Source organism: Polyergus mexicanus, unplaced genomic scaffold (assembly GCF_030449975.1).
Source record: "Polyergus mexicanus isolate NDT 795.1 unplaced genomic scaffold, iyPolMexi1.0 SCAF_9, whole genome shotgun sequence".
NCBI classification, from domain to species: domain Eukaryota; kingdom Metazoa; phylum Arthropoda; class Insecta; order Hymenoptera; family Formicidae; genus Polyergus; species Polyergus mexicanus.
In genome coordinates this window covers 6,267,629-6,295,385 of record NW_027223329.1, presented here as the reverse complement: position 1 = coordinate 6,295,385, position 27,757 = coordinate 6,267,629, and the positions used below count along the sequence as shown (strand labels likewise).

At 32.8% G+C, this 27,757-nt stretch overlaps 1 protein-coding gene across 5 annotated transcripts in view; it reads right to left on the bottom strand.

Moving 5' to 3' along the window:
* The window catches only part of Cow (Proteoglycan Cow), a 759,293-nt gene that overhangs the window by 203,000 nt on the left and 528,536 nt on the right, over window positions 1–27,757 (bottom strand). For all 5 annotated transcript variants that reach the window (XM_070301119.1, XM_070301120.1, XM_070301118.1 and 2 more), the window contains 2 exons: window positions 17,429–17,586; window positions 655–874 (listed from right to left, as the gene is read on the bottom strand). In XM_070301119.1, coding sequence (XP_070157220.1) covers window positions 655–874; window positions 17,429–17,586 — 378 coding nt within the window. The remainder of the gene's footprint in view (window positions 1–654; window positions 875–17,428; window positions 17,587–27,757) is intronic.

The window sequence follows — 27,757 nt, the reverse complement described above, 5'->3', positions numbered from 1 at the left end:
ATTTGAAAATGTGCAAAACTCTGAATTTCCAAATAAAAAAACCATTCCCGTCGAGCGGAATATCTTTGGGAAATCTTTTAATGAAATTGCTTTAGACATTGTTCCAAAAATTTTTTCTGTTTAACGCGACACACAACATATGGTTATCGATTCTTTCAGAACATTTTTGACTCACTATAGAACTTTCTCGAGTAACTTTCAAACACATTATTAATCATCAAACATCATGCCTAGGTATATAACCTGTTGAGTTATTGTCCGGGTATGTTTGAAGTGGTAATAAATAGTTAATGTATAACTGCTTTACTCGAGGTAAATAACTGAACTGAACTGAACTGAACTGATGCAGCGCACAATGTGTAACCGTGTGACGACCAAAAACAAAACAAAAAACTTCTCAATAACAACTGTACAACAAGACGCATGCATACAAATAGGCCATAATGTTCTGATAGCTAGCGCATCCTGCTGCCAAACGCGAAAAACTCAATAATTCGCTCCAACAATATATACACAGTATATAGTCTCTAGAATCTTTTCTGTACATAGTATAGGGAATGTATTTTTGCCTCGCAATCTAAATGTTAATATTGCTTTCAAATTTTTGACAAAAATGGAAATTTATGCTATACGTTTATTTAGATATGTTCTTACTTTTAGATTTAAGATGCAGATTGCGATGCTTGGAATCCATCATCACAACAGAGAACCAATCCAAAAGACGGTTAGCCATTGCAGGCTTGGATGACGATGGACAATCTGTATTTCTGGACGGTAACTGAACGTTGTATATTGCTTTAAACGGTGACTGGGGTTTATCCGTGACTTTGTTACTTAGATGCTTGTCATCATATCCGTTCGCAATAGCGAGATCCTAGACATAAAACACATCATAAGTATGTATAAAAAATATATTTGAATATAATATAAGATAGGCAATTTTTGCGTGCATTTATTATTGTATAAAATATTTAATAAAGAAATGAACAGAGTAAAACAATATCAATATTGTATTTTACCTAATTTATATTACACTTTGAAAATATTATTGTTTTCTATTTAATTCTCTTCCTATTATAACATTATTGTTGTGCCGTCTAAGGTATAACGAGATTGTAGGATGGTTGGAAGATTCGTTTCAGAAGTTCGAACTTCGAATGCCAAGGAACAAGTAACAGAAATTCCGTACAAAATTAATTTATTTTAATAGCTTATGTATCTTACAATTCTTTTCCAATACTTTTCGAAGCTTTGTAGTAGTAGCATTGTGATATTGATTATATAAATTGCTTTTGTAAACAAGGTTTAAAATGTTAATATTGTTGTAACTCGAAATTCAATAACGTAATTACAATCCAAAAATGTCAAAAGAAGTACAGCGCAAATTTAGCACTTCGTAAGTCATTGCGCGCGCTCTCAAAACCGCGATTAAATTTCAAAATATGCAATTCGCAATTTGCAATATGCAATTAAGACATCGCGATCTAGTACCGAAAAATCACCTATTTCCGGACCATAAAAAGAAGGATAACGAGTACCTCGGGACCATATTTCGAATCTGATGACGCGTATACTTGAAGAAACTGTGAGATTCCGCAAGCATCGATATTGTACGTCGCCGAAGCATTACCAAGCCGAACTTTACGATACATAAGCTGTACAAATAAATCATTATTGCATGGAACCTTTGTCTCGTGTTCTTCGACTCTCGAGTCCCAACTCCTAAGACGAGCCGAACCCTTGGATCAGCCCCAAATTTCCGTTGTATCCGGAAAGGCACAACAATAGGAGGATTAATCAGAAAGATTTTGGAAAAATTACGGTATATATGGTAATAGGAGAAATTAGAGATTAGTTCAGGAAATGTAAAAAAGGAATTAGAAGAATTAAAAGTAACAAAAACGGTGGGAAGTAGAATAGGAGGAGTTTAACCACCTGGATAATCTAAAGAGGAAATGGGAAGAGAATGGAGCAAACATAGGCAGGTGGTTGGAGGATTTACAAGAGACGAAGAAAGGAAGTGAAAAGAAGGAAAGGAGGAGAAAATGGGGAGAAGGATAAAAAAGCTAGAGTGGAATTTGGAAAAGAGAGATAGAGAATAGGAAAAAACATCTTAATTAAGAGGTTAAAAGAGGATAGCAGAGAGGTTGGGAAGGAAATGGAAGAGTTATGCAAGAAGTTGATCGTAAGAGTATGTATTAAAGAGATTAGAAAGGTAAAGACGGGACGGGTGGCGAATAGTGAATTATTAGTAGCGAAGTTAGAAGTGAGGATGAAAAGAGAAATTTTAGGGAAGAAAAAGTTTCTTAAAGAAAATAAAATATAATTGAAGAAAAATTTAATGTGGAAGGAGAGAAGAATGATTTAGAAGAAAGAGGAGTACGGATTGAGAGAGATAGTGAAAGAGGAGAGCAAAGAGAAGAGAGAATGTAGATAGGATATAACAATTAATATTAATGGCGAGTGATAGTTCTGTGATGAGACTTGTGGGGGAAGAAAAAGACTGGAGGGGACTGAGGGAGAGATGATCGACAAGGAGAGCTACGGTGGACAAGAGGAAGAGAAGTATGTGGGAAAAGGAGGAAGTAGAAGGTAAAAAGGAGGATAAGGCGGGAGAAAATGAGAAGACATAGAAGAGAAGAGAACAGGAAAAGAGACAACGTGAAGAAGGTGGGGAAGATGAAAAGAGGGTACAGGATAGGGTTTTGGAACATAGCTGGGCTAAGGAATAAGGATACAAATTTTTAGGAGGCAATTAAGAAATGGAATATAATTTTTTTATTGATAACATGATTGGGTGAGAAAGAATAGGGAAAGATTGGAGGAAAGCTACCAACAGGATTTAAATGAAAAGCGCAGCACGAAAAGAAAACAAAAATAATAAAAAGGGAAGAGCGATGAGAAGGTTGGTTGTAGGGATCAGTGGGAATTGAAATGGAGGACGCGAAAACAAAGGAGAAGGATGGGATTGTAGAGAGTGATGAGGTTAGGAAGAGAGAGTGATAAGAGTATGTATAAAGAAAGATCTTGAGGAGAAGCTGGAAATAATGAGAGAATGGATAGAAGAAGAGAGAGGAGAAACAAAGATAATAATTGATGAGGGGAGATTTGAATACCAGGATGGGGAACTTGGATGGAGGACTTAAAAAGGGTGAACAGAAATGCGGACAAAGAAGGAGCAAATCAAAGGATAAAAAGATAAATTGAGTAGAAAATTGTGGATAAAGTTTCGAAAAGCATAAACCTCCAATTGCACTAAAATTTTAACCAAAGGTTGTCCTTGACTTGAGTATAAAGCACCTTGAAGGACTTTTGCCGACAAGGCCCCATTTGCTCTCCAGCCCCCTTCAAAGTTCCAAATATTTTTACTGTATATCTCCGAAAATATTGATTTTAGAGAAAAAAGTTTCTGACAAAAAAATGAGGTAAATGTGCATATTAGCGCCAATTTTACCGATTTCAATGATCTTGACATATGTTGTCAAAGACATGACTCTAAATAACTTGCAAAAAATTTTAGCCGTCGCTCATTATTTATTACAAAGTTATTAACAATCGAAGATAGTGACCGACCGATACTTGCGACATAAGACAGTATATATTTTGGTATGAATTACCAAGCTTATATTTTAAAAATAGAAAAAAAATGATATAAAACTTCTTCCGGAAGTGGAACCTTTCCGTAGCGGAGGCAGAACCCACTGTGTCCATGCATACACTTTAATGCGAAGTGAGGTTCCACATGGGTTTGCAACTTTCCACGCAAAGAGAGGTTCAACGCAAACCTATATTTCTAGTTTTTTTATAGTAGAGCTCCCCCGCAGGGTCGGGACATACTGTCTCCAAGCACATACTTTTTAATGAGAAGTGAAATTTCACGTGGGTTTACAATTTTTCACGCAAAGCGAGGTTCAACTCATATACAACCCATGTAGAATCTCACTTTGCTTTAAAAAATATAGGCATGGACACATTGGGTTCCGCCCCCCCCCCTGCGGAGAGGCTCCACTATCAAAAAACTAAATACAATACATAGGTTTGCGTTGAACCTCGCCTTGCGTGAAAAGTTGTAAACCCATGTGAAACCTTTCTTCGCATTAAAAAGTGTATGCATAGAACAGTGGGTTCCGCCTCCCCAATGAGGGGCTCCACTTCCGGAAGAAATAACCTAACCCAAACCTATTTCTGATTTAAAACTAAAATTTGGTTTGAGTTAAGTTATATCTTCCGGATGTCCCTCGTAAAGGAGGGGGGGGGGGATGGGGGCGGATCATAACCGCTACTTTTTTCGCGATATGAACTGAACCTCGTTTTGTACTCAAAGTTGCAAATCCATTTAAAATCGTATCTCGCTTCATGTGAAAAGTCATAAACTTAAATTGTTAATAACTTTGTAATAAACAACGAGCGACGGCTAAAATTTTTTGCAAGTTACTTAGAGTCATGTCCTTGACAACATATGTCGAGGTCATTGAAATCGGTGATGTCGGTGCTAATATGTATATTTACCTAAAATGACAGCTCTTGAAAAATTCTACAAAAAAATTATATACGTTGTTTACATAAACTCATTATTTTGTATGTTATGTGATCAAATAATAATTTTAACGCTGTCGAGTTAATACAATGTATCGGACCAGATTCATAGGAAAAAATTAGGTTTGGGTTAGGTTATATTTTTCGGAAGTGGAGCCTTCCCACGGGGAAGAGGGGCGAAATACACTGCTTTCTATTTAATAAATAATTCAACACATATATATTATATATGATAACCATTTATTTTCTGAATCCCGCTTAATGCGGTGGAATCAATTCCTTACTCTCTATCTATTCCCTCAACCTCTCCGCCAATGCAATCGTATAAACTTTTCGAAACGACGGCAATTTTTCAATGTGATTTCTTTAAAATTCCTCACCTTCCTCCCTTTCCCTTTCTCGAAACCAATATCCCAGTAATATATATAAGAAAAAGTTTTTAGAAGATTGTTCGTTTCTGCTTCGTTTTGAAAATCGGGGTGAAGTTTCAAAAAGGCTTATCTCCAATTTCGATGGAACTTTGTGAAAAACTTCTTTTCAGGTTAAAATGGAAGAGAAGTATGATGACATGCGATGACATGCGTATATACAGGGTATATACATGAGCCATTTTAATCAATACACGCAAATATCTCGTAAAGTAAGCAAGATGAAAAAAAATGTTTTATACAAAAGTTGTAGGGTTCAGAGAGGGACACATGATGAAAATAAGGACTTGACCTTAAATGACCTTTTCAAGGCCAAGTCAATCTTGTAGCTTATCTCGAGAGCTTTTCAAAACACTGTAATAAAGTATTTTTTCATTAAGTACTTTTTGAGTTATTTTATATTCTAATCTGACATATTTTAATGTAAAAAATTATATATACCAGGTATATAAATATGAAACCGGAATTTTTGTATAGAAAATACACGCTTATTGTATGAAAATAATAAAAAATATTTTATTCGAAGTATTGCCCATTGCTAGCTATACATTTTTCCCATCTCTCTGACAATTTGTGGATGCCACGCCAAAAAAACTGTTGCTCCTTTGAGGCAAACCAGTCATCGAGCCATTTTCGTAAGAAATGAAGTGCTGCTCAGCAAGTGCGTGTCCCATTGATGCAAATAAGTACTCAGTAAGCAATTTGATAACAAATTGTTGCCAAATTGGCATCAAATTCGCTCAAAACTTGGTAACAAATCCAGTGCCATCTGTGTCCGCATTAAGCTTGTGTTTTGGTGACAAAGCTTGTTGACATAACCTGACAGCAAATTGACGGCAAAAACCGAGCAAAGCTTGACATGATTTGACGTCAAATTGATGGCAAAAATCGAGCAAGATCTGCGCAAGACAATCTGATAGCAGATTGTCAGCAAAAACCGAACAAATTCTGCAGCTTTTGGCCATTCATATAAAAGTATATATTTAAATAGATTTAAAGCCTTAACCCTAAGTAACAAAATGATGATAAGTTATGGTCATAAAATGACCATTAGATAATTAGACATTATATAAAACCATATATTAATATGTTAAAACATATAGGTAAATTCAAATAACTTAATTTATAAAATTAAAGATCTTTTTGGACAGAAATTGTTTGAATAAGTGAAAATCGAACAATTATCTGTCCAATTTGCAAAAAATCAATTCAATATCTGGATTTCCTGTATAAGAATTGTGTCAAAAATTGAACTGATAGAAATATATATATTATAATATTATTAGTATTTTGTAGGCTTTATATACACTCATGACAAGAATTTGAATACGGGTATAGATAATGAATAACGCGCCGCATAGCGATAAGCGACTGAACTATTTTATAATACTTTGTAATAAGCTGCAGATTTTGTTCGGTTTTTGCTGCCAATTTGCCATCAAATTGCGCACTCTAGATCCTGCTCAGTTTTTGCCGACAATCTGATGTCAGTCATGTCAGCAAGCTTTGCTCGGTTTCTGCCGCCAATTTGCTGTGTAGTTATGTTAGCAAGCTTTGCTTGATTCTTGCCGGCAATCTGCCAGCTTAATCGGTAATAACAACTCTTGTACCAAATTTGTAGCCTTTTTGCTGACAATAATTTGTAGCAAGCACTTGGCAATATCTGTTAGAACAGACCTGGCTGACTGGGTAGTAATCGGCTGGAGCCAAGTCTGGTGAGTAAGCCGCATGCGAAAGTATTTCCCAACTAAACGCCTCAATCGTTTCCTTGACCGGTTTTGCTGTGTGTGATGGTGCATTATCATGAAGCAAAATCACTTTGTGTTGCCTTTTTTGATATTCTGGTCGTTTTTCACGCAAAGCTTGATTCAAATCGAGTTGTTGTTGCGTTTGAGCGTCATCCTCATCCAACAATGTTTGCAATTCGCTGTCTTCAAACTTTTTCGGTGGTCTTCCACGTTCTTCGTTTCTCACGTCAATATCGCCACTTTTGAATTTTTTAAACCACTCAAAGCACTGTGATTTACCAAGAGCATGCTCACCGTAAGCTTCGACATTCGATGCGATTCTGCAGCAGTTTTCTTCAAATAGTAACAGAAAATCAATGCTGTCCGCAAATCGTAGTTTCCAGGCACAAAATTCGACATGCTCAACGCTATTAAAAACTATGCTGTTGTATGAAACTTGTATTGTTGTGAGTTGAAAATCTTTATCAGATGTCAAAACAAGAAAATGAGGCCAATGACGCGGTTTGACGGTAACTACATTGACAGCTAGGACCATCTATGGGTAAATTCCGGTTTCATATTTATATACCTGGTATATATTGGATGATTGCATAAGTTCGTGCCCGATTTTCATAGATGGCATTAAGTTACTGCATGACGGAGTTCTATTGTTTTCGTGTGGTAATTGTTGCTTACACCAAATAGATGACGTTGTCTTATGTCAATTTAGCGTCAGACATTGTTCAGATAAGTCCATTTGTGCATAAGAGGAACCATTAAAAATGGAGAACGAAAGGTGCATTTGCGGCATGTAATGCTATATGAATTTCGGAAAGGCGTGAGTGTTGGAATTGCAAAAAAAAAAATTCAAAGCGTTTATTTGGACCGCGCTCCTGCTCTCCGACAAGTCAAAAAGTGGTTTGACAGATTTCGAAATGGTGATTTCAACATGGAGGTTCAACCCCGCTCTGGACGGCCTTCTGGCATTGATGATGACATTGTACATGCCTTAGTGGAAAGAAACCCAAGGATTACAACTGAGGATATTGCTGAGAGGCTGAACATCGATAATTCAACCGCTTTTCGTCATTTAAAAAAGCTTGGATACATTTCCAAGCTTGATACGTGGGTGCCGCATCTCCTGACTGAAAGGAATAAGCTGCAGGAAAACTGCAGGAGTTGCAATGGGAAACTCTGCAGCACCCGCCATATTCTCCAGATATTGCGCCTTCAGATTTTTATCTGTTCCGGTCTTTGCAGAATAATTTAAATAGCAAGAATCTCAATTGCGAAGAAGCTGTCGAAAACCACCTTACAAACTTTTTTCAAGAAAAACCAAGTTCTTTCTTCAAAAATGGAATCGACAAGCTTATAGATCGTTGGAAAACCATTGTAGAAAAGAATGGAGACTATATAATTGATTAATAAAAGTGTTATCTCTAAAATATAATCTATTGAAGTTTATATTTAAATCGGGCACGAACTTATGCAATCACCCAATATATATATATATATATATATATATATATATATACTGGGTGGCCCATTTTAATCCATCTAATCGAATATCTCAAAAACCAAGCCTGGAAGAGAAAAATGTTTCAAACAAAAGTTGTGTGGCTTCAAGGGTGCCATAAGATGGTGACAATGATTTGACTTTGGAATATCATTTGAAGGTCATGTGAAGGTCAACTTTAAAATTTTAAATAGAAATCCCCATTTTTTATTTAGTATTTTTGTAGCTGACATCGAGAGCTTTACAAAACACTATAATAAAGTATTTTTTGAGTTATTTTATATTTTAATCTGACATATTTTGATATAAAAAATAAAATATTTCGTAAAATATTCAGTTTTCGATAATCTTACCGTAATACTTTTATGTACAGAATAATGAGACAAATTAATTAGTGCCAAAAAAAACAAATAATTGTTTAAAAAAATACATTGTAAATAATTTTCTTAAAAACAATTTTTTTTATACTGATTGATTTGTCTCATTATTCTGTACATAGAAGTATTACGGTAAGATTATCAAAAACTAAATATTTTACGAGATATTTAATTTTTTATATCAAAATATGTCAGATTAAAATATAAAATAACTCAAAAAGTACTTAATAAAAAAATACTTTATTATAGTGTTCTGGAAAGCTCTCGATGTCAGCTACAAGAATACTAAATAAAAAATGGGGGTTTCCGTTTAAGATTTTAAAGTTGACCTTCACATGATCTTTAAATGATTTTCCAAGGTCAAGTCATTGTCATCATCTTATGGCCCCCTTAAAGCCACACAACTTTTGTTTGAAACATTTTTCTCTTCCGGACTTGGTTTTTGAGATATTCAACTGGATGGATTAAAATGGGCCACCCAGTATATATAGTGTGTCCCATTTTAATGTCCCACCCTAAATAACTTTTTTATTTTTGATTGTAGAAAGAATGTTTCAGATAAAAGTTATATGGTTTCGAAGAGGACATAAGATAGTGCCATTAGTTTGACCTTGAATAATTGCTTGAAGGTCATGTGAAGATCATCTTCAATTTCTTAAGTGGAACTACCTACTTTTCATTACATATTCTTCTAGCTTACATCGAAAGCTTTCCAAAACCCTAATTAACTATCTTTTCGGTAAGTACTTTTTAAGTTATAAGGCAAGATCAAAAGCACGATCTGGTCGGTCAAGGCAAGATCAAAAGCATTGCGCGAAAAAAAAAATTATTCGAATCAAGTAAATGCCCTAAATAAATATTCAATTTGTGATCTAAGAAAACTTTGTTGGAATAAAGAAAAATTTTCCTTATTATAACGCACGTTATGTAAGACTTACAGAATTTTTACATTTACTTTATTCTTGGCAGCGCATACGCACGTTAAAGAGTATTGATATTTTCTTAGCGGATGTAATATTTTGAGGATTTTTACAACATTTTTTAGTAGTCCTGTAATCATTGCTGATTATGCGCCAAACGAAATAGTCGACATGATTCATATTTTGGGTGAGGCTGGAAATAATTACAGTGCAGCGGAAAGATTGTATACTGAAAGATATTCTAACAGATGTCATCCGTGTAAAAAGCCCATTAAAAAACTCACGGAGAGGGCACAGCAGGGCAGTTTAAAAAGGATACGACAAAAATCAAATACGGCCAAATACGGCAAATTCATTAGTTGTCTTGGGTGCCGCTGTATTGAATCCCCAAATTTCCACCAAACAAATTGAGAGACAACACGGTATACAGAATAGGTATTCTTAGCATTCTGATAGACAAAGTAACAAACATAGAAGTCTTACGAAGGGCCAAAGTCGAACGAGAATTTTTTGCAAGCATTAAATGCAGAAAGATTTCCTATTTGGGACATGTTCTGCGAGGCAACCGATATCGTATACTCCGGTTAATTATGAAAGGAAAAATTGAAGGCAGACATGGCATTAGAAGAAAACAAATTTTTTGGCTTAAAAACATTAAACAGAGATTGGACTGGAACTCAAAGTGCCGAACAATTATTCCGCCTTGCGGAAGATAGAGATAGACTTGCAATGATGATTACTGACGTCGAAGGTACCCGATAGACCATGTAGAAGAAGAAGATATATATTGTTGCGTCCGCGGATCGGAATCGATATTACACGAACACGCGCGACACAACCGGCACTTGCGTACCGCGACGTAAATAAAGAACACTTTATTAAAAAAGAACCAGAGGAATTTTAATAACAGCTTAGAACACAGAACACAAAGCACAGAACAGATAGTCTCGTAATTCGTCAATCCATCGGAATTACCACCGACGCGAGGTTCAAGATGGCCGATCATTCTCAAGATGTCTGCCGTTGTGTAATAACAACCTTTAGCAACGTGTTTGGGCATGTTCTCCCGGAAACGGGTACAGCAGATTCAGGAATAACCGCCACAGACGACTTGCAGGGACACAACAATATATATAGTAAATATGCATAAAAGGTCATACCTCACCGATTTAATCGTCACTTAAATATATTGTAGGGGGGAGTTTTCTGAGTAATTTCCCGCAAGAATCAAGTGGCGGTCGACATTGGTTTAGGAGGTATAACAAATAAATAAGTTTCACATTTTTAATGCTATTCTTTTCGTTTGCTATTTTTTTACTATTATAAGAAGAAATAGATTTAGGTAAGGTTATATCTTTCGAAAGTGGAGCCTCCCGTAGGGGGAGAGGCGGGGGGAGGGCGGAACCCATTGCATCCACGTATATACTTCCTTATCCACATATTGTAGGGTAGACCTCGCTTTGCGTTGTAAAATATATGCGTGGACACAATAAATTCCGCCCCACCTATGGGGGGGGGGGGGAGGCTCCACTTTCGGAAAATATAACTTAATGCAAACTTATTTTCAATTTTGAAAGTAAAATCGAAGACATAACTCAGAAATTCATGTAGTTGCATATTGAAAGTTGTTAACGAATTGCGAGAAATACGTGAAACCGATTATTGACAAATTATCTATGATCATGATGCATCGAATAACGCGTTTCTTTCTTCAAGTTATTTTAATAATTAATCGATAGTAATCGGTAGATTGTAATTAACCGTTATAATCGTTAATAAATTCAGTTTATCGATAAAGTGCGCGGATTAATTCATAAAAGTTCGGTAACTAGTACAATTTGTGAATGAAAAAAAGTTTGCTAGTTATTTGTTGTGTCACACGGAAATATTACTTATTGAGTCGTATGAGGGCAACGAATCTCTACATACAAGGTAAGAGTCAATGAGTGAGAGAGAGAAAGAGAGAGAGAGAGAGTGCGTGTGTGCGATCAGCTGTTTGCTACACGCGATGGGTGTAAAAAAGAAAGACAAAGAGGTAGAGAGAAAGAGAGTGCGTGTGTGCGATCAGCTGTTTGCTACATGCGATGGGTATAAGAGAGAGAGAGAGAGAGAGAGAGAGAGAGAGAGAGAGAGAGAGAGAGAGAGAGAGAGAGAATGTGTATGTGTGTATACGAGTATACATTCTCTCTCGCACATACACCCCGCATGTAGCAAACAGTTTATCGCAGCGAGCGGCTCACGTAATCACCAGCATCGGACGGTGAGTTGCGCCGCTTCTGCTTGCCTCGCGTACGCGGCCTGTAATTCGTTAACTATTTTGGCTTATAATTTAAAAACTAAGCCTTGGAAAAAATTTTGGCAAAGGAAAAATCGTCTTAGAATGGAGTCAAGTATATGACATTGTAAGGACAGAAGGTTGTCTTGAATCACTCTGTATATATAGCAAAAAAATTGTGTGAAACCGGGTAGACGAGTCAAACCGGATACTTGTTTTTCGTAATAAATACTGCTATCTTTGGCTAACTTGTGTTATTAGTTGTAGATTGGCGCCATCATTATTTTAAAACAAACCGTACCCCTGTGCACACGATATTTCCTTTTTAATAGAAGTTCAAAGTTTTTAGCCCACAAAAGATCGATATCAAAGCAAGAATCGAGTCGTCATTCACTTTTTCTATTGTATATATTGTAGAGCAATGCTCGCATTTAGTTGCACATTTCGGCCCGATTCCGTGGCTCACGCCTATTGCCCCCCACTCACCGCTCGTGCGTTAGCGACGAGACGCCAGATACGCGTAACTAAGGAGCGCGACGCTTTGTCTCAGGAGCGTTCATATGTCAGAATGCCCAAATATAATAAATAAGACACTATTTTTTTAAATGCACCGCAAAAATTATCAAAATTCTAAAAGTTTTCTTCAATATTTTATATTTCATTGATATAAAATATTGAAGAAAAACTTTTAATTATAGAGAAGTATTGTCTTATTATTATATTTGGGCATTCTTATATACGGACGCTCCTGAGACAAAGCGTCGCGGTCCTTAGTTACGCATATCTGGCGACTCGTCGCTAACGTACGAGCGGTGAGTGGGGGGCAATAGGCGTGAACCACGGAATCGGGCCGAAATGTGCAACTAAATCTGAGCACTGTTGTAGAGCATCTGTTTCGGTAAGTGCAGCATTGCATTCTGTACATATTAGAAAGTATATCATATTAGTTTTGATTGGTACTTTGAATGCCGGAATATTGTAACGATACCATTACTAACGCCCTCGCGGGCCGATCCACCACGCGCATTCTAAGATTCGGCGCCTATGGTGCCCCTAAGCTCTCTCACCGGTGTATCGGCCCCACCGTGGGTCCGCCCCACCACGCACTGACTTGCGTGAGTGGCAGGCCGATCGCCGGTATATAAGGTGGTCCGGCGAGCGTAGCGTTACCAGTTTCCGACCCTGAGTCCTCTCATTAACTCCAGATTCGAAATTACCTCTCGTGTTAAACCAGACTACGGGCTACTCGTGGTTATGCCGGGCTACCCGGTTGCTGGAACGGCGCATCCTAACATCTCGCGTTAAACTAGTCCATGGGCTACCCGGTTGCTGGAACGGCGCATCCTACCCCGCGTTAAATCAGATCACGGGCTACCCGTGGTTATGCTGGGCTACCCGGTTGCTGGGACGGCGCATCCTGTTAGTTCGTAAGACCGTACCACGTTCTTCGCGTCTAGTTAAATCGCGTAACCATTTGTCTGCTCCACGACCTGTTATCCCGTAAGACCATTTCTCCGCGTTCAGACTCTAGTACCGCTCTGTATATACCGTGGCCGGTAAAACCATAAGACCGCTTGGGTCTCCGTGTCTTAATAGATTCTAGTACCGCTCTGTATCAATACCACGACCTGTTAGATTATAAGACCGTTTGTACCGTAAGACCTCTTTGGTCTCCGCATCTAGATATACCCTAGTATCGTACTCTGTATCCATACCGCGACCTGTTAAATTGTAAGACCACTTGTACATATACCGCGACCCGCTAGACCGTAAGACCACTTTGTACATATACCGCAAGCGAACCCCGTACTAGTAGAGTTAGTGAACCATATTAGGATAACCACCCATGTCGCGCTGACTTCATCTTTATACATGGCCTTTGGTCTACACAAGCGCGCTAGTCCTTCTAAGGATAAGTCACAGAAAGTGCTGACGCCCCGTCCTTCTAAGGATAAAGCAATCAGGCGGTTGGAACTACACTAAAGGCCATGCGACACCCAATTGTGTTTAAAATTTATTCTGTCTGTCTTGGAATAACGATAACTGCTTGCATGCGACCATCGAACACATCCGCATGAGCCGCGCTCGCTTCCCGAACTTTGCGCGCACCAGCGTAGAACCGCTCGCGCGAAGTTCTGTACGTACCGGTCTCGCATGTCTTATTGTAAATGATTATAGCTTGCGTGAATCTCTGTACGCACCGTTCCCGCATGTCTCATTGCAAATGATAATAGCTTTTAGTGTGCAATCTTTAATGACTGTTTGAATAAACTAATTGAACAAACCGCTTATACCGAGGAAGAGTGAATTAGAGCTTCCCCCTTCTCCCGAATCCTAGCACCGGCGAGCCTGATCCGCGGCGTACGGGAAAGGTGAAACGTTACAATATACAACCGCCATATTTGTTACTTTCCTGGTGTTGGAGCAAAACCGAATACTTACACATCTGATATTACGAAAAGAGGGAGAACTGTTATCCTGACTTTATGTCCTTACAAAAAGCAGTTGAAAACGAAAACTAACGCTTAGAAAAAGAAACCACTAAAAAAAAGCTTTTTGAGATCCCTAAAGTTAAAAAGTTAAATAAGGAAGTCCTGCAGCAATGTCGAACAAAAAGATATCTTTATTTGTGATTCTTGTCAACAGAATACATTTTTATATTGTAATTTGATTAAAATAAATCTGGATTTTGTAATTACACGGTGTTTTGCATATTTTCAAATGGATACCCGGTTTGACCCTACCGGTAGGACGAAACCGGATATTTTGACTTCTCCACAAAATCTTGTTATTCTTGGTAACTAAACTTTTTTTTCAGCAATTAGCTTTATTTTTTATAATTTAAGGTTCACTAAAGACTACTAACGGTCGGCAAAATTTTTTTACTCAGATTTTTTGTAGGAAGACAAATCCAAAAAAGTGATTTTAAAACTGATTTTACCCTACTTTCTCCTATATATACAGGATATCTCACAATCTCCGTACAATACTTTAATAGTGTATTCTAGAAATAAAGAAGAGTCAAAGATTCTAATACAAAAATTGAGGTTGCAATAATTTTTGAATTATAAGCGATCAAAGTTCCCCAATAATATCGCGTGGAGCTCCATGCTCAGATCCGTAATTACATATACATACATACTGATCTCTGTCATCTGTTATTGATTTTGCGAATCAGATAATATTGATTTTTACTGCACAGCTGATTTTATTGTTTCTTATGTATATAAATATTATGTACGATGGTCAGTTGATATTAATGAACTATAAATGTCGTATGTAAAATATTTAATTTTTTTCTAAAATAACAATTTAAATGATTGATTAATTATTATATTTAAATAGAAATATAAACTTAATATTTTCATACATTTAAGAAATAAAGTTTTTGTTTTGATTGCGCGAAGAAGTTTTATGGAAATCAATTTATTTATTTTATCTGTCAGCAATAATAGATGACAGATCAGTACGTGTATAAATATAGTTACGAGCTTGAGAGCGCGAGTTCTGCGCAATATTATTGGCGAACTTTGATCACGTATAACTTACAAGGGGAGGGCGCGACGTTGGGGTCACCGAATTTAAAAAGGTTTTTATATAGTGTAGTACTCTACCAGAAGAGTACTTGAGCAAAGCGACAGGGCGCAACGCTCAGCCATTTTCAAGAAAAATTTATTTAAAAAATACAGAGTTCCTCATACCGGGTTCCGTTAGACCGATTATCGAGAAGTCGGCGTAGATCGGGCGTTAAGCGCGTGACTATCACGCAGCAAACCCATGTTCGATTCCTGTCCGTCGCATTTTTTTTTATTTTTTTTTAATACATTCCAGCAACAAATGTTTATTTATATAAAATAAAATTAATTTAACTAACCATTTTTTTTTAATTTGCATTTTCCAAACGCAATTTTTTTAAAATTTACTCCGAAAGTGAGCATCATTTTCATTCAACTTACAAACATTATTTTATACATTCTACCCGTATTTTCTATATAAAATGAAGCAAATAAAACTATTTCATCATAGTTATAATTTAATACAAAAACTATTTAATTTATCATAATTTTGTTTGGTGTCTAATTTTTTGTCAACTTCGTTATACCGCTCCGACCATAATATTTTTGTACCTGATTTGACCGTAACTGCTAACGGTACACTTTGAATATAGTTATAATTTATTATTAATACACAATTGCAAAGAAAAATGCGAAGAATATTGTGCCAAAACTTTTATTTATTTTATTATTCATCCTCGTTATCATTCTTATCATAAATTATGCCCACTTTCGGAGTAAATTTAAAAAAAATTGCGTTTGGAAATTGCAAATTAAAAAAAAAAATGGTTAGTTAAATTAATTTTATTTTATATAAATAAACATTCGTTGCTGGAATGTATAAAAAAAAAAAAATGCGACGGACTGGAATCGAACCCGGGTCTTCTGCGTGATAGTCACGCGTTTAACGCCCGACCTACGCCGACTTCTCGATAATCGGTCTAACGGAACCGGGTATGAGGAACTCTGTATTTTTTAAATAAATTTTTCTTGAAAATGGCTGAGCGTTGCGCCCTGTCGCTTTGCTCAAGTACTCTTCTGGTAGAGTACTACACTATATAAAAACCTTTTTAAATTCGGTGATCCCAACGTCGCGCCCTCCCCTTGTTAGACACTATTGTAGCTTCAATATTTTTGTATTAAGATTTTTGATTCCATTTCGCCTCTAGAATACGCTATTAAAATATTGTACGAAGGTTGTAACACACTCTGTGTGTATATATATATCTTATTATAACACGTTCTAATGTTAAGGTAACATATCATACATATATTATATATTTTTAAATTATTCAAATTTCAATTTTTTTATTTAAAAATTTTTTTTATCTTTCTTGTTTTGTGCTTTGTAATTTATAGAACTTCACTTAAATTTTTTGATAGAAATTATTTTATCGAGCTGCAGAGTCAAAAATATTTAATTAATAAATACATAATTTTAAGAAATAAAACGAAATGTTCTTTTCTAAAGCATAGAACAAGAAAAAAAACAAATTCTTTCAACTACCGATAGCAAGCAGTTGAAGTTGAAAATTCAAGCTTTAAAATGCTTTTCAATTTTTTGTCTATAGTGATTTTTCACCAAGTTTCAGCGATTTGCAAATAGCCAACTTTTAGCGTATAAAAGATCCTCTTTTTTTAAATATTATATATTAAAAAAGAAATATACGGGTATATTTAAAAATAATTATAACATATACTTTATCAGATCCCAGTTAGTTATATATCAGAGAATATAATAATCATAAATATAGCTCCTATATCTATATCATAAAATACTTATTTCGATTTGTATTTTTGAATGAAAATGTGTTTTCATTTATGTGTTGTCATGTATATGTGTACAATATTTATTTTATTTTATTATGTATAATAATAGCATCATATTGAACACACATGCGCATATACACACAATATATTAATGCTATTCTTATATATTGTATAATAAAATAAAATAAATATTGTACACACATACTCGATAACACATATGTAAGTGAAAACACATTTTCATTCAACAATATAAATAAAAATAAGTATATTCTATGTAATACCTTCGATTGCAATAAAAATGCGGCGTAAAAAATTAACGACTTACTTTGCCGCGTTTAGTGTACTTGAGATATTGGTAATGATGATTGTCGTAATTGAAGTCGCGAGGCATGAAGGTAATGTCATGGCTGTATCCCGTCTTACCCATGAGCGTCTTCTTCCTCTGCATCTGCATCTTTTTCGAATACAAACGCAGATCGGCGACTGCAAAATTCATATATAATTAACATATTTTTGTTACGGCACATATACAGGGTGTTCCATTTTAAAGGACCCACTCAAATATCTCAGAAACACTGCGTTAAATCGAAGAATGTGTCAAACAAAAATTGTGTGGCTTCAAGGAGGCCATAAGATGGTGACAATGATTTGACCTTGGAAAATCATTTGAAGGTCATGTCAAGGTCAACTTTAAAATCTTAAATAGAAACCCTCATTTTTTATTTAGTATTCTTGTAGCTGACATCGAGAGTTTTCCAAAACACTATAATAGAGTATTTTTTTATTAAGTACTTTTTGAGTTATTTTATATTTTATAATCTGACATATTTCGATATAAAAAATTAAATATCTCGTAAAATATTTAGTTTTTGATAATCTTACCGTAATACATCTATGTACAGAATAATGAGACAAATCAATTAGTATAAAAAAAGAATTGTTTTTAAGAAAATTATTTACAATGTATTTTTTTAAACAATTATTTGTTTTTTTTACACTAATTAATTTGTCTTATTATTCTGTACCTAGAAGTATTACGGTAAAATTATCGAAAACTAAATATTTTACGAAATGTTTTATTTTTTATATCAAAATATGTCAGATTAAAATATAAAATAACTCAAAAAGTACTTAATGAAAAAATACTTTATTATAGTGTTTTGGAAAGCTCTCGAGGTAAGCTATAAGAATATGTAATAAAAATAAGGGTTTCCATTCAAGATTTTAAAGTTGACCTTCACATGACCTTCAAATGATTTTCCAAGGTCGAATCATTGTCACCATCTTATGGCCCCCTTAAAGCCACACAACTTTTGTTTGAAACATTTTTCGATTTAACGCAGTGTTTCTGAGATATTTGAGGGGGTCCTTTAAAATGGGACATCCTGTATGTATACTGATTATAATGCGCATGACGAAATTACATTTCATTCTAGCGGCGCAACATTGAAAATATTTGATTTGTTAATTCGAATCAATTCAAGTACGACTATCGACAAATTGCACGTTAGAAATTAAACAACTGATTACATTTTTTAACAGCGAGACATTTCTTTCTCATCTTTACAGTTAGAAAAATTTTCCCATGAGATATATAGAATTCAAATATTATACGAATGACGCAAGAGAAAGTCTGATTCCGAGGTGAATATACAATTTTCTCACAAAAAAAAAGAAAATTTTTTTACGTCGTAAAACTAAACTATTTAACAATTTAAATTAAAAATAGATCAAAATGCCAAAAAATGAAGATATGATTTATTAAATGATTATGTTTTATTAAAATATGTTTTATTAAATTATGTTTTATTAAATGAAAAAATATATCTCACTCAGTATAATCACTGTACAAAACTGTATTATCGGGTTATCTCTCAAAATATTTATTTATCACAAAGCATTCTTGCATTCTATTTGATATTGTTTTATATATACATGTCAAGTTTTTATGTATTTCATATAAAATGAGAAATTAAATTTGAAAAAGGTATTTTTTATTTGATCGAAAATCGTACGCGAGTAATTACTTTTTTTTTATTTCATGCAACAGTTTTTTATCAAATTTCCAGATTCCAAAAGATCTGTCACAAATTTCACATTCGTGATAGCATATTTGTACAATTACAACATTATTTGATATATATATATATATACATATATATATATACACTGAGAAAAAAATATTGTTGATTCAACAACATCGATGCAGTTAAATTTTATTTTATTAATTCAATGATATAATTAATCGAATCAATACTTGATGCTTTTGTTTTACAAATTGAAATCTTTTCTTCAAAAGTATGATACTTTTGAAGAATTTAATTAAATTAATTATATATGTACTCCCTTCAAATAAATAAGTATTCACTTTAACTAAATATGAAATAAATAATTTGTTATTATGTAATTGAATAAATGCAGTCTATTAAATTAAATTTTCTGTTAGTTAAACTGCATAAATTAATTTTATAACTCTAATAACATAGTCCATTTAATACTGTCAATACAAATGCACTATTTAGTTGATTTATTAAATAAATTATATAAGTTAACAAGATGGTACATTTGCATTAATAGTATCAAAATTTATTACGTTATTAATTAATACAAATGCATCATCTTATTAATTTATTAAATAAATTATATAAATCAACAAGATGATGCATTTGTATTGATAGTATCAATTGACTATGCTGTTAATCAACACAAAAGCATTATCTTGTTAATTTATTAACTGAATTATATAAGTCAGCAAGATGGTGTATTTGTATTAATAGTATCAAAATTAATTACTTTATAATTAATACAAATATACTATATTGTTGATTTATTAAATAAATTATATAAATCAACAAGATGATGCATACAAATGCATGTATTGATAGTATCAATTGGCTCTGCTGTTAATCAATACAAATGCACTATCTTGTTGATTTATTAAATAAATTATATAAATCAACAACATGATGCATATAGAAATGAATGTATTGAAAGTATCATTTGACTATGTTGTTAATCAATACAAATGTACTAGCTTATTGATTTATTAAATAAATTGTATAAGTCAGCAAGATGGTGTATTTGTATTAACAGTATCAAAATTAATTACTTTATAATTAATACAAATATACTATCTTGTTTATTTATTCAATAAATTATATAAATCAACAAGATGATGCATACGAATGAATGTATTGAAAGTATCAATTGACTATGTTGTTAATCAATACAAATGTACTAGCTTATTGATTTATTAAATAAATTATATAAGTCAGCAAGATGGTGTATTTGTATTAACAGTATCAAAATTAATTACTTTATAATTAATACAAATATACTATCTTGTTTATTTATTCAATAAATTATATAAATCAACAAGATGATGCATACGAATGAATGTATTGAAAGTATCAATTGACTATGTTGTTAATCAATACAAATGTACTAGCTTGTTGAGTTATTAAATAAATTATATAAGTCAGCAAGATAGTGTATTTGTATTAATAGTATCAAAATTTGTTACGTTATTAATTAATATAAATGCATCATCATGTTGATTTATTCAATAAATTATATAAATCAACAAGATGCATTTGTATTTCAATCGTTATTTTAACAATATTTTGATTGTGTGTTAAAATAATCTATCATCTAGTAAATAGTTTTCAATACTCTCGCATACATATAACGAATTAAACTACATCGTTTTGTCGAAATAACGGTTCTAAGATTTATTATGATAATTGATCATGAATGCAATATTTAAATTTTTTTCTAATTGTAAAAAAAATTTATTAGTATGTACCAAAGAAAATAAACAATGAAAGCGCAAAGTATGTGCAAAAACGCGAGCTGTGTTGCCACAGAACGATATCCTGACTGCTACGCACACAATCAGAGAAGCCTGTATGTATTGTACACCGGCAGGAATGGTATCCAGCGTTAGATGTGTGTGTACGTATAGGACAACCGAAAGTCATACGCACATATACGTAGCACGAATATACGTATGTATGATTTTCGGTTGGCTTACACGTACGCACACATCTAACGCCGGACACCATTCCTGCCGGTACATGTACATCATATATGTCTTACGCAAAGCGCTCGGCATTTGTCTGATACAGGAAAAACGCTCGGCATTTGTCGGATGACTCGGATATAGTTAAGACGGAATATATCGAGGAGCTCGTGTGTCGTGTGCTGCGTATATGTCTTATTTCGGGCATTAGAAATAAATTAAATTCTGGTTGATGCCTTAGTACTTAAAGATACTTTAATACTTTGTGCAAATCGTATAGTGTCGTAATATTGCATACTTTTAGCAAGTTTTTAAGAAGAATCAATATATTCTCTTTGTGCAATAAATTAGTGATAATGGCCGACAATGAGATAACAGATATTTTAAAAAGTTGGGGTTTTGAAGACAACTTTATTCAACATTTTAAAAGTAAGTATTATCAATATACAATAAGATAGTTATTTTATATAATATATTTATTCACATTTTCATCTTATTGTATATCATTATATATTAATATTCAAAGTTTTACTTGTTCATTTTTTACTTTTGAATAAAGCGAGTTTTCTTGATTTATTTGTTTTTTGTTATATAGCAGAGGGAATTGATAAAATATTATTGAAATGCCTAACACCTGACTTAATAAAAGAATTAATTCCAAATATTGGTTTGAGGATGCGCTTTACAATGAAATGGAAAGAAAATTTTAAAACCTCTAATAATGTAATTGTTTTTTTAATTTTAAATTATTATATTTTTTAATTTTAATTTTATTTTTATTTCGTTAAAATTACATGTTGTAATAAAGAATTTTTATAAAGATTAAAATAAAAAGTTAATGAAGAGTGATTATCATAATTATGCAATAATTTAATTTACGCAAATAATTGTTCTGATACTAATGCTTTTATTATTTTTTTATCGTTTTAATTACATTTTTTATTTTATTTCATCTCTCTTTTATTAACACGCTAAATCGAAAATATAATTTACTTGCAATAATATTTCTTTAATTAATATTTTTTATTCATAATATGCAGGTTTAATTTTTTATTTAAAACATTAAATTAAGATAATTGTCTCTTTATTTAACTTGAAATATTATAAAAATATATTAAACAAACAATATTTTTAAAATATGTAATTGGTATATTTTAAATTTGATTGTAGAAGTGTTTAATTCTTTCTTACATTGAAAAAAATCTTGTTTTATTTTTATACGAAATTGTAATATTTTATATAATGAAATTATTATATATAATTATAATAATTTTACACTTTATAAACTTTTATACATTTTATAAAATTTATTTACATTGTTTTGCTATGATTTTATTATTATTTATACTTTATAAATATTTATAGGAAGAACAACACAATAGTACCGATACGGTGAGTTCAACTTCATCTTCCGATTCAGAGAAAGAAAATGATGATATCAATGTTTTGAAGAGGCAAAAATTTTTGGTTGGAAAAGAAATGTATAGAAGACTTCAACGGCCTACTATTCGTGAATTATTGAAACAAAATGAACAAGGTCGCTTAGTATTACGAAGTTATTATCAAAATAAAAAGCTTACAAAACATTCCCGAAATATTCTAATTGAATTAATAATATCGCATCTTCTAAATTCAGTTCATGGGTAAGTTAAATATCTTACATTTCAATAGTTGAATATTTAGAGAATAGTTGAATATACAGACAGCTAAAATATATTTTTATTATTTTAATGATTATTTTAAATATCTAAAAATATAATTTTGTCGACAGTCCGGTTAATAAACATGATTTTCTACATCTTGCGCGAGGTATAGTAGAAATTTTTCCGACAGAAGATATAAATTTGTATTATGTTGCGCCGATACCTAAAAAATAGTCTAAAAATCTAAAATCTATATCTGTACGAGGCAAACTCGTAGACAAATACCGAAATAAACTTCGACAAAGTAAACGTATACTTATAGATAATTCTACAAGTTCTACAGATCAAGAAAGCGGATCATGTAACGAGAGTATGCACTTATTATTTCCTTATTTTTTACGTATTTTTTTATTTTTTATTCAGTATACGTATTCTATAATTCCATTTTTAGTTAATGAAGTATTGGAAACATCTATTAATTGGTTGCAAAATAATCAAGAACCATGGGACGTAGTTCTGAGTCATTGGAAAGCTACAGTTTCTATTCGTCTAAATGATATTCAAAAAGACAATAGCACGACAATTTCTGACATATTTACAAAATGGCCAATTTTATGTCATCCCATGGGCTGGTTATTAATACGTGAGGATTTTAAATATCTAAAATTGTGTGCAGATGATGCTATTAGTCAATGGGCCCAGTTTTTCCAAAATTTGCAAACAATTTGTCCTCTTGAAAAAAAGAAAAGTTTACGAACACAAGAACTGTCAGTAATATTGGAAAGTGATCAAAACGATGGTATTACACAATATTATTTTACAAAATTAATATATTTCATATAATTTCTCATGAGTAATTTTTATTATGTTTTTGAAAATAGAACTTAAAGCTATTGCGCAATTGTGCGCATTATCTTACATGATCCTCCAAGGGGACGGGTTAGAACAAAGAAAGGACATTGGAAACCATCCATGATTGAATGTGAAGAGAGTCTTGTTATACATGTTAAAGTATGATTTAAATTTTTGTTTAGAATAATAAATTTTTAGTTTACAGATTTACTTATTGCAGATATTATTATGATTTCAGAACGCTGGAGATATAAGTAATATTCAACAAAAACGAATTGATACGATGTTTGAAATGAATTTATCGCTTCAACCATACATACTTGTCGTTGGATGTATCTTGGATAAAATAACATCGTTTTTTATATCAGTAGATAAAGTCTTGTACAAAGTATCATCGGCGTTTGAAGCGATTGATACTTGTTTCAAAATTTTGCATGTGCTAAATGCTACATATCCTGCAGCAAGTGATCATATTTGGCTATTAATTCAACGTGAGTTATATAACTTTACAACAATAGATGATAAGTGTCCATCATATATTATAGAGATAATAACTGCATTAAAAAATATCTCAAAATAAGTTTATTCAAACAAAGTTTTAAACAGATCTATATTTTAATATATATAATCTATAAATCGCGATTACACAATTAATTAATAATATTTTTTATGTACAAGTATTCATTGTCGGTTTATTTACTTTCATAAATAGAATTTTTCGATTATAATAGTTACTTTTCATTTTGTAAAACATTAACTTTTATCCAAGATGTTTTTTTGTCCATTTTGTTCTGAATCGTGCAATTGTATACTATGTAAAATGCCATGTATAATTTTTTTCTCAATTGTCAAATATATTTTATTATGTAAAACGTATAAACAAGTATATTATTATTTAATACCAATATTTTATGTAACTTATACAAGAAAAATAATAGTGTAATTGGAAGAAATTTTATTAATTTAACAACATATTATTATTCTATTCAAATGCATTGATGTTATTGATTAACATCCCATGCGCTTGATTTGAATAATAATACTATTGAATTAATAATTTTTTTAAATTTCACTAATGATTGATACAATATTTTTATTATATGTTCGAACTTCATATTTAATTGAAGTGACAGATTAATAAAAGCGTTCTAATGTCACATTGGTTTAATGTAAAAGTATAGATAATTATTATAATTAAATATTAATTTATAAAAACACGACATATAATTCAGAGAATTAAATTTATATGTTTAATTAATTAATTAATAATTCAATGCGTTTATAAAATAAGCTTATGAAAAGTATTTTATTTTCTTTCGAATAATTATTTAATTGATTAATTTTCTTTCATTTTTAAATCAATGCAATATGACATTGATTGATGTATACGTTATATTGCTTTATTTATATATAGAATTCATACAATTAATTTTTTATTTATTTGTGAAATATAATATACATATTTCAATTCAAGATATTATCAGAACAATTGCTTTTTTATTTATAAAAAATATATTAATAATTGATTTAATTGCACATGTAAGTTAATGAAATGTGCGATTAATACATTGAATAATACAGGGTGATTCAAAACAACCTTTTGTCCTTACAATGTCATATACTTGACACTATTCTAAGACGATTTTTTCTTTGCCAAAATTTTTTCCGAGGCTTAGTTTTTAAATTATAAGCCAAAATAGTTAACGAATTACGGGCCGCGTACACAAGACAGGCAGGAGCGGAGCAACTCACCGTCCCATACTGGTGATTACGTGAGGCGCTCGCTGCGATTAACTGTTTGCTACATGGGGTGTATGTGTGAGAGAGAACGTATACGCGTATACACACAAATACACATTCTCTCTTTCTCACTCACTGACTCTTACCTTGTATGTAGAGATTCGTTGCCCTTATACGACTCAATAAGTAATATTTCCGTGTGATACAACGAGTAACTAGCAAACTTTTTTTCACTCACAAATTGTACCACTTATCGAATTTTTACGTATTAATCCACGCACTTTATCGATAAACTGAATTTATTTAAAAAAACGATGTTATTATACGTCATTATATTTTCATATTTTATAGTTTTATATTTTCGAAACTATCGAATTTACAATGTCGGAGGCTTTAGCCGATCACGGGACACATGATAGCGTCTGGGTCGATCACGCGTAATGTGATACATTCAGTTGTTCGGCAGCCGGCAGCCGGCATGCCGGCAACGCTAGTACCGATATAACTTGCTTGTTGTCGTCGCGCAGTTTCCGCATCGAATAACGCATTTCTTTCTTCGAGATATTTTAATAATTAATCGGTAGTAATCGGTAGATTGTGATTAACCGTTATAATCGTTAATAAATTCAGTTTATCGATAAAGTGCGTAGATTAATTCGTAAAAGTTCGATAAGTGGTACAATTTATGAGTGAAAAAAGTTTGCTAGTTACTCGTTCTATCATACGGAAGTATTACTTATTGAGTCGTATGAGGGCAACGAATTACTACATAAAAGGTAAGAAATAGTGTGAGAGAGAGAGAGAGAGAGAGAGAGTGCATGTGTGCGATCAACTGTTTGCTACACGCGATAGATGTAAAAGACAAAGACAGAGAGAGAGAGAGAGAGAGAGAGAGAGAGAGAGAGAGAGAGAGAGAGTGCGTGTGTGCGATCAGCTGTTTGCTATACGCGATGGATATAAAAGAGAAAGACAAAGAAGAGAGAAAGAGAGTGCGTGTGTGCGATCAGCTGTTTGCTACATACGATGGGTGTAAAAGAGACAGAGAGGGAGAAAGAGAGAGAGAGAGAGAGAGAGAGAGAGAGAGAGAGAGAATGTGTATGTGTGTGTATATGCGTATACATTCTCTCTCACACATACACTTCATCGTATGTAGCAAACAGTTGATCGCAGCGAGCGCTTCACGTAATCACCAGCATCGGACGGTGAGTTGCGCCACCCCTGCTTGCCTCGCGTACGCGGCCCGTAATTCGTTAACTATTTTGGCTTATAATTTAAAAACTAAGCCTCGAAAAAAATTTTGGCAAAGGAAAAGTCGTCTTAGAATAGTGTCAAGTATATGACATTGTAAGGACAGAAGGTTGTTTTGAATCACCCTGTATATCCGGATACATTAAATCTATATGTATTATATGCATATATAAGTTTATTTAAATTTACTGATAATTTGTATCTGATTTAAGTGAAAATATAGTTGCATTTAATTTATAATTAATCATACAAATTAAATATGAAATTAATTTAAAAAAAAAATTAAATTGGAAAAATATCGTGCAATATTCCTATAATCATATATATGATATTCCCATAATTACATTGTAATTAAATTGTTTATTTAAAAGAATTCTTATAATTCGGCATATTGTTAATGTAACATTATATATTATTAGTTCAAACATGATATATAATTCTTTTAATACAAATGTTTAATGAAACTCAACTAAAATATACAGATGAATCAACTGCAAAAGTTTGTGGCAGCCCGTGACATCGCCGTTTAATTGAATCAAAGCGATTTTTTTTTTATTCAACAGTATTTTTTTCTCAGTATATATATATATAGATATAGATATAGACATATGTCGTATGCCGTAGGCAAATAGTCATTTTAGGAAAATAGCTTTTGACTAGACAAATGCTATCTGCCTGGTCAAATGGCTTTCGCCCGTTTATTTGTGTTCAACTGCTATTTTCCTAAGCAAATAGCATTTGCCTGAACTCTTTTTAGAAAAACAAAAATAAATTTTATTTTATAAAGCAGAAATACGATATAATATATATTTTGTCAATAATGTGTTTCACCTATTTCTCGCAGCTCATTTCCCAACCCAATTTTACTTTTAAAAGTGAAAATAAATATGAGTTAAGTTATATCTTCCGGAAATGGAGTCCCTTGTAGGGGTGAGGGGGGGGGGGTGGAACCCACTGTGTCCACGCATATAGTTTACAACGCGAAGTGAGGTCCACTTCATAATTGTTATGTGGATGGAAAATATATATGTGGATGTAGTGGATTCCGCCCTCTTCCCTACAGGAGGCTCCCGGAAGGAGACTTCCGGAAGATAAAACCTAACCCAAATCTATTTTTGATTTAAAACTAATATAAATGCAAATGTAAACA